The sequence below is a fragment of the Colletotrichum jinshuiense genome, chromosome 8, assembly GCF_051148585.1.
Source record: "Colletotrichum jinshuiense chromosome 8, complete sequence".
NCBI classification, from domain to species: Eukaryota; Fungi; Ascomycota; class Sordariomycetes; order Glomerellales; family Glomerellaceae; genus Colletotrichum; species Colletotrichum jinshuiense.
Genome location: NC_139315.1, coordinates 3,299,588 through 3,307,937, shown reverse-complemented (window position 1 = coordinate 3,307,937; position 8,350 = coordinate 3,299,588). Strand labels below are relative to the sequence as shown.

General features: G+C 53.7%; 1 protein-coding gene across 1 annotated transcript; it reads right to left on the bottom strand.

The window, feature by feature from the left end:
• Positions 1–6,237: 6,237 nt before the first annotated feature.
• Positions 6,238–7,401, bottom strand: EsH8_VIII_000866 (autophagocytosis associated protein; the record flags this gene model as incomplete). The annotated part of the gene is made up of 3 exons (XM_083269908.1): positions 6,238–6,291; positions 6,347–6,818; positions 6,878–7,401. The coding sequence occupies 3 exons, from the start codon at positions 7,399–7,401 to the stop codon at positions 6,238–6,240; spliced, it is 1,050 nt and encodes a 349-aa protein (XP_083129676.1).
• Between the last annotated feature and the right edge of the window lie 949 nt (positions 7,402–8,350).

The window sequence follows — 8,350 nt, the reverse complement described above, 5'->3', positions numbered from 1 at the left end:
CTACACCCGGTCATGACTGTACGATTTATCACATGTTTTGTTTTCTGCATAGCCGCCATTTTATCATTCGGCGTCGGCTCCAAGTTGTGAGCTTGCGGGAAGGCTTGCTCGCTCGACACACGGCGTTCATACAGGCTCTTGGGAAAAGAGCCAAAGGGAAAGGAACTTGGCTTTTGTTTGGAATACACCCATAATCAGCTGGGGGCAACACAGGCTACGACACAACCTGCCGCACACGCACACGCACACATCAAACCAAACCTCCAAGCTGAAGTAGAGGCACAATGGGTGTGCATCGCCGTACATAATCAATCACCTTCTTTGATAATACACGCGTAGCCTGCCGGTCCAGAGTGACGTGCACGCCAAAGGGAGGGATAAGCGTGAAGCGTGAAGCGTGTCTGACGCAGGGGAAGCAGTACATTGGTCTTTTGTCACGCGCAAGTAGAAGGCATAGATTACTACTTGGGCGTTTATGGGATAGACAAAAGCTCTCCAGTACGCAAAAAGCACTTGCAGTCTCTACAATAAGATACCTTTTAACATGAAGACGGCTTGTCCCTCGTCTCTCTGCGTGACATGCTCGCGGGTGCTAAACCCACTTTCAAGGTGAGTACTCTGTACCTCGGGTCTCCTTCATTTGTTGGCCCGAGAAAGATCCGTCAAGTTGTCTAGACACGACGTATGTGGCTCACCTTTGAGAGGTGAGGGAGCACTCAAGAGAATTCCCCCGCAGTGGGAGAGAAAGAGGTAGCAACAGGGAGACACTCACACCTGCTTAGCAACCCAGGGCAGGTATGCAGAGTACGGCACACACATGCCCACAGCACATGGTCTAGACGTATCCGACCCCTCCCGTCCCAGCAGACCGGGAGCATTGGCGCCGCTGAATTATCGCGAAGAGTGACGTTGGAGTGGACACGGGGGGAAGGAGGAGCAGGAGAGGGGGGGGGAGGGACGGGGGGATGGGTAAGCAGCGCGAGAGCGAAACCAGCCAGCATCCGCCCACTCTTCTTCCCCCCCTCCCCCCCTCCCCAAACAAACAAAGGTAAATAAATCCATATTAGCCAAGATGAGAGAGCTGGAAGCATCCGGCGCCACGACAAACGTTCTGTATGCGACCCAATCAGCCAGCATGCGCGGGACCCAATGAATATCCTTTTTCTCCCCCGCCTTTCGGTTTTCGTTTACCCTTGGGTGTTTTTTTTGTTTTTTTTCTATCTCTCTTTCTTCTCAACGTTCATCTCGATAGCTCGGTCATCTCCTAATTAGGAAGGGGGGAGAGAGGGAGTGAGAGATGGCGAAACCCGAACATTCGGCAACTGCCTAGTGACCGACGACTGATTAGCGACATTCAGCCAGCCCAGTCAGTCCGTCAGCCCCAGCCTGGCCCTGTGTGCATCCCATAGTCTCGGGTCCCGGATCTTCCAGGAAGTAGTACTGCTTCGACGGGCTCCCGCACTAGTTTTCCTGTGAATTAATTAATTTTTTCTTTCCTTCTTCTCCTTCTTCCTCTTGGGGAAGGGGGGAGGCTTTTCCGTCGTGTGTCTTCGTTGGGGGTGCGGCGCGCGCCCGCGCACTCTCGCCCACCCCCACTCCCCCCTCCCCTCCCCTCTGCCCCTCGTCACAGGGTGCTTTGGCTTTTAGCAGCTTCCGCCTTTTGGTCAGAGGGAAGGGGGCTTTGTTGGTGAGGTCGGAGCAGCATGTGGTGCCGTCCCTTAGGGATGACTGGCGGTAACACGCTGGCCGCTGGCCGCGACCGGATGGAAGCCACGCACACGCGATTGATTAAGCATAGGATGGGCTGAAAAGAATAAGGGGGGGGAGAAGGTCGGACTGATGCAGGAAATGTAGAATGCAGCAAAGGATGGCCCGGGCCACCCTCCCAACGTACGGTAGAACAGGAGGCTAAGGGCGCCTTAGCTTGTTGCACCGCGCGCCGAGTGAGATGGCCGGCCCCCCTCCTCCAAGATGTGCAATCTCCATCTCTATCTCTATCTCGCTCGCGCGCGTTCGCTCGCTCGCTCTCATTCTCTTCATCCGCTTCCAGATCCCTCCCACACAAGCGGCCGGCTAGCGATAGTCTCGCATGACAAAATGGAAGAGGAAAAAAAAATGCATGTGCTGTGGTGTGCGCTCGTGCGTGCGTGCGTGTGGGTGTGTGCCGTGGGCGAACCCGGCCGATCGAGGGACCGACACTTGTTTAATTAGTCCAACGCACGCAAGATCGGAGGACGCGGGACCGAAGTTGAACGGGGTGGTCTTGGCAACGGCTGTTCCCTTTTGCCCATGGCCCGTGAAGGGCGCGGGCGGGGTGTGGATCATCGCGCGTCTAAGTCTCGCCAGAGGAAGGGGAGGGGGGAGGAAATGGTCCGCCGCGGCGGCGCGGGAGGGAGAAGGGGAGGAAATGTCATCTTCTCGGTGGTGCTCGTGCGGCGGCGGACGTGGTCCGCGCCAAGCCGGCACTGAGGCGCCCGTCCTCGGAGCTTCATGCTTTCTCTTTTTCATACCTTCCAGTTTGCGTCCTTGTCCCCATCCTCGCGGATATGCAAAAAAGGAGGGATAATATTAGATGAATGAATAAAAAGGCATACATGTGGAGGGCAGCGCAATACAGGATGAAGGCAAACGGCTTTTTGAGGGGGAAGCCCCTTCGAAGGAGAGGATGGGTTTCAGACGCAAGCGGCTGTCTGCTGTGCGCTCACAAGCCGTTTTGGACCGGAACCGGCGATGCTCTGACCGGCTCCGAGCGGAACAGACGGCAAGCAATTGAGGCTCGAAGGAGGTGGGGGGGTTGGAAGGGGGTTGGATCCAAGAAAAATGACATCGAGTCAAGCTTCTGCCAAGACGGCGGTGGAAAACGGGTAGGTCGGCAGCAAAGTTAGGGGGGGTGAGGAAAAGGCTTGTCGGCTTTTGTGCCATGCGGGATTCGGTTCCCTCCAAAGCACGCTGGGAGGGGTGGGGGAAAGGGAAGGCTTGGGACGCGCCTGTCTGTCTGCCGAGCTCCCATGTGCGTTGTCTCTCTTTTATGGAGGGTATACGATGTGACCCGGCCGGCCTGGCGAGCGGTGCGTTAGCATGCGCATTAGTCTGTTGAACTGGCGCGCGTGATGGCGGCTGTATGGTGTTTTGTTAGTGGGATGGGACGCGTGGCCTGGGATGGAGCGTTGGAACAGGGCGGTGGGAAAAGGACGAAAGGGGGGTGGAAGAGACGAGAGAGGTAGGCATGTTGCGGTAGAGGTAGACAAAAGGTATTGGGTACGAGGGAATTTTCTGGGCTGAGGAGGGGGAGGTTCTGGCAAAGTTGTGTAGGACGAGGCGAGTTGTGAGAGGATGCGTGCTGCCGCCGCACGTTTGGGGATGTTGTGTGATGAAGGTGGCGGCATATGTAGGGCGTGGCAGGGGTCTCTGGGAATACGACGGGCCTGTGACGACTGGCATATGATTGGGACGAAGAGCCCCCCTGCCTGGTCGGACTTGCAGAAGCCCTCATCATGCCGTGCTGCGTTGGACGTGGCGTCCCGGTGCGCGGTACGAGCAGGACGTGTCGTTGAGCATGGCAGAGGATGCAAGTGGGAGTTTGTCCTACGGAACACGGACAACGGCCTCCCCCCGCGCCGCCTCCAGACGGCAACACGGCGGACATTTACCCCGCAACCGCCATACGTCGTGTTCCGAGGTCGGCGGCCGGGGGGGAGACTGCATATGTCGGTTGTCCGTGGTCAAGTTGCTGGGCATGCCCGTGTGCTATTTGAGGTTTCTCGAGTTTGCGTCTGCCTGTATTGTCCTCCGTGGGCCGTGATACCTACGTTCTGCGTCTTTCGAGGTGTGGCGCTGCCAAACCACACTTTGACAAGTGGCGTATGTGCCGTTGGCTGGTTCGGTCGAAGCCTCGCATGCTGCTGCTCGGTCTTGACTCATGGATCTTTTGCCAGAGTTGTGTCTTGCTTGGTGTCCCTTAGGTTGGGATAGGTGAACTTGTCGATACCACAGCAGTGTTTGAGCACGTGGCTGCGTGGGATGGTGGGTTCCATTGTGGCCAGTAAACAGTTAGCATCTATTACTCTGCAGTCTTACAAACGAAGCGCAATCGATGGGTCACATGCCATATTATCTTTGCGTTCCAGTATTTGTATCCAATATCGTCAGCGGATATTGGAGTTGACCAGCGCTGATGAGTACTGCCTTGCTGCCTAGCCACGACACTTGTTGCCTATATATAGCACATGCAACTGAATCGAGGAACAAGCAGTGAAAAACAAGTTTGATAATCAGAAGGCTAGTTTCTGTTTGGTGGGCTCTTTTGCCGTGGCGGACATGTATAAGTTGTCTGAGTGGTAGTGTAATTTGAAGAATGAAGCCAGTAATCGTTACCACATTTGACTTCTGACAGTGGAAACGCATGGAGAACCAGGGCCTTGTCACTGAACGAGAAAGCATCATCTGGATGCAAAGTTACCGACTGTGGAATGTAGAAACCGGTGTTAACTTAATTGGCGAGCTTATCGAGACACATATAGTTGTAAGGTTGAAGTGCAAGAATGCATATTTCTCCCCTTCTATTCTTTTCAGACCATCGACGAGAAACACATAAGCAACAAAACACTGACTAGTCAATACAATAGATACATAGAGATATTTTATTACCACTGCAGATGGTTTAGGATATATTGCACGGCGCCGGGTCTTGCTAAATCATTCAATCGCCTCAACATTGGCCTGGGCCAGATACAATGTTATGGCTGAGAAGCAAGCCTCGAAGGAGCATCCTCAGTACAGGATTGAGCCACAACCCCCTATCGGAGACGAAATCGGTTGGGACAATGACTTCAAGCCTGGCCGCTTGCTATTAGAACAGGTACGGTATGGGCACCGCCCAAAACGAGCAGGCCGTTTAAACAGCCATGCGCGGATATGTGGTGGCCCCGTTGGACTGACATATTTCCAGTATGCCATTAAAAGATATGAGAAATGTCTATGGCGTACCGAAACCAAGAGCAGGCACTTGGTCACCATGGAAACCTCCAGAGGTGAGCGTTCTTGGGCTGTGCTTGGGAAACGGAGGAGTCTCGGTGGCTCGTTCCATCCCGAAAGCCCAGACGGGCTTCTCTCGGAGTTTTGAATGGCACGGAGACTCGCGAGTTGCGACCTCGAAACCCAGGATGCAATACCGCGGCGAGCGTGGGCGGAAGATTGTAGATACATGTCCATGAGCATGCCATCGGGCCATTCGACGTAGCTAGGCGAGACGAGCAAAGAACAAACCAAACAACAGGACAAGAACACATAGGATAGTGTACGGAGTTTCACCCTTTGTGTTGTCAAGGCGGAGCCTTTTCAGACAGCGTCTTTTACATCGAGTTGAAACTGCGTCTTTGAGAAAAGGGGCAACGGCAACCACTCACGTCCACCAAACAAACACCACGGATTTGGCATTTTCAGAATCTCTCCATGCAACTCACGATATCAACAAATCATCACCCGCAGCGCCTAACCTTAAGAAAACATCTTTCCAACCCTCAGAAATAGAAGTTTCCGATCATCTCCTTTCATTGAATAAACGAATAAGGGGAACAAAGATAAAATAGAACTTGAAAAAAGGCAAAATTTTAGATCTCGAACTTGCGAGGTTCGAGATCCTATGAAACCTAGTCAGGCAAGTCCATTTAATCTGCCTTGAGGCGCTGGAACAGGCCCTTTCCAGTTTACTATCCGGTTGTATAGCTATTAAACCGCTTGGCCACTGCGGCAAAGGGGAGGTGATGGGTTTTCCATTCACCCGCCTCCCCTGGTGAGTTTTCGACGGGGGGTTTTCATATATAAAGGTACGTACGGTAGGCAGAAAGGAAGGAACCTACATCATGTCATGAGAATAAGACGGGAGGCAGATAAGCCTGGCTCTCCTTCCACCCAACTTTACATGGGGCGGATGTGGTCTTTGACAATCCTTCGAGCATGATCTTACCATAACGTGTGTTCGACCATCCCATGCCTTGAGTCTGGTGTCTTACAACTCTTCTTATCACATCGCTAGGAATAAGTCCATGCGACAGACCTATGCACATATAAAATGTAATCACACTCTCTTGACTTTGTAGTCTACTGAATTCTCGTAATCGCCGTCGAAAGTCCATAATCTAACCCCGTAACCAAATATCACAAAAAAACCGACACACCGGTGCCTAAATCCCCCCTTCCTTAAAAAAAAGCTTTAAACCCAGTCCCCCAAAACTTTACTTAAACCCCCATCGTGAAGTCGTGCTCGATACCAGGAGTAACACTGGCCATGAACTGCAACGCGTTAGCATCTTCTCTTTGACACAATTTATGGATCGAGCAAACTTACCTTCAGAAAGACAACGAGGTACTGATCTACCCGGATTGCAACCTCTTGTTCCTCAACCTCGCTCTGTTCAACTTCTTCCCACTCGTCGTTCTTATCGGCGGCGGCCTGAGCGTCCTTGACATCAAGCTTGCCCAGCTCGTCAACAAGACCCTCCATGCCCTGGTCGACGCCGACGGCTTTTCCTGCCCTGAGCTTCTCGCGGCGAATGCGCAGCGCGGCGTCGGCGCGGTCGAGTAGCGTCTTCATAACGGAGGCGTGCTTGCAGGGGTGTACGCTTGCCATCTTGATGTTGTTGGCGAAGAACGGGAAGTCCTCAAGTGTCACCGTCTTGTCCTTGTAATCGCCTACAATGTCGTCCATCATCGCGTGAGGCGGAAGGGGCTGGCCGTTAGGTGAGTAGCCCGAGAGGTAGAGTCGGGGTGTGCGGTAGTAGGTCGAGTACATGATGTAGAGCGTATACGTCCGCCGGCCGCTGCGCGTCCCAGCCATTAGCATAAGGTGTCCAGATTAAGTTTACTTGGCATCTCATACCTGTTCTTCCCACTGTCTCCCGCGTCACGGATGATAGCCTCGTCGTCATCCTCATCTTCCATATCCGGAATCTCATCATCGTCCACAACCTCCCTGTCGCCAACATTGCCCGAGTCGTCCATCGTTCGAACCTCTTTCACCTTCAAGGGCTGCGAACTCGCCAGCCCGCCAGTGCGCAGCCAGCCATCCTCGTCGTCGTCACCACTACCGCCGGCGCCGCCCTTGCCCCCCTCAACAACGGCCTCCTCGTGGCCCGCGTCGCCGGCAAAGTCGTCGTCGAGCCGGCGATGGCAGGGGACGTTGCGCGTGACGAGGAACTGTTTTCCGGGAGGCAGATAGCTGACGCGGCGGCTCTCGGAGTCGGCGTCGCCCCAGGACCAAGTCGGAAACTTGTAGACGAGGTAGTCGCCCGCGGCGACGAACTCTTCGGGGGTGATTTGGCCCGTCTGGCGGAATGTTGATTTGTGCGAAACCGGTGTATACCGGTCGCGGAGGGTGTTCACGGTCGAATATAGAAGGTTCATGGTGTCCCCTAGCTGCCTAGACGTGATAGTAAAGCCCAGATACTTGAGTCGGTATAACTATGTAGGGTTCAAGTACGTAGTATATGTATTGCGTATCGTTGTTTTGTGGTGTTGAGGTTGTCTCCAGTGAGGCTTATGCAGCTGCAGAGTACGAACTGTTCATGAGAATGAAGAGGACGTTTAATCTTCCGCCGACGCTAGAAATGATGTAGTTTGTAGAGTCCGCCTGATGTCGATGACTGGGAGTCAAGCTGTGGCAGCTGCTCCGGGCGATCACATGGATGGCGGGGTTGTCGCACGATTGGACAGGGAAGTTGGTGGCGGGGTTGTTGCCGCCTGCCTGGCTTGGCCTGGGGGCTTATCTTATCGGCCGTTGAAAGCAAGGTGACGGAATCCGCTGCAGGAGCACCTCACTCGCATCTACGCATGGAGTCAGTGGAGGGGCACGGATCGCACTTGGTCGGAGATGGTTTGCTGCAGCACAGGCATATTTCGATCCAGCCTGAAACTTGTTCTTACTAGATTACGGGGTTTTCTTAGTCGGAAACTCAATCTTTTTTGGAATCGAATTAGAAACGACCATGCAAGCCGGTGCGACGGATCCAGACGATGATTTGAAAGCCCAAAGGGTTGGAGTGGGCAGTGCGTCAATCGCTGCGTCACCAGCTGGTTGACCTCGCGTCCCTGCTTTCGACATGTCCACTTTCTAGGTGATAACTCGGTTTGGAGCTCCCAGGAGCACCATCATCTAGATACAGGTAGAAGCTCCCCCAAACGTCCTTACCTTGCATGGGCCGCAAGTTTCAAAGCATACACACACAGAAACCGCTCATGAACAGGTGAATAGCAGCAGGTGCCATACGCATTGTCGATTTGCTGGCCAGATGGACCCAGACTCATAATTTTTTGGTCTCATAGGACCGTTGGTGTATCTATTGTTCCAAGTTGA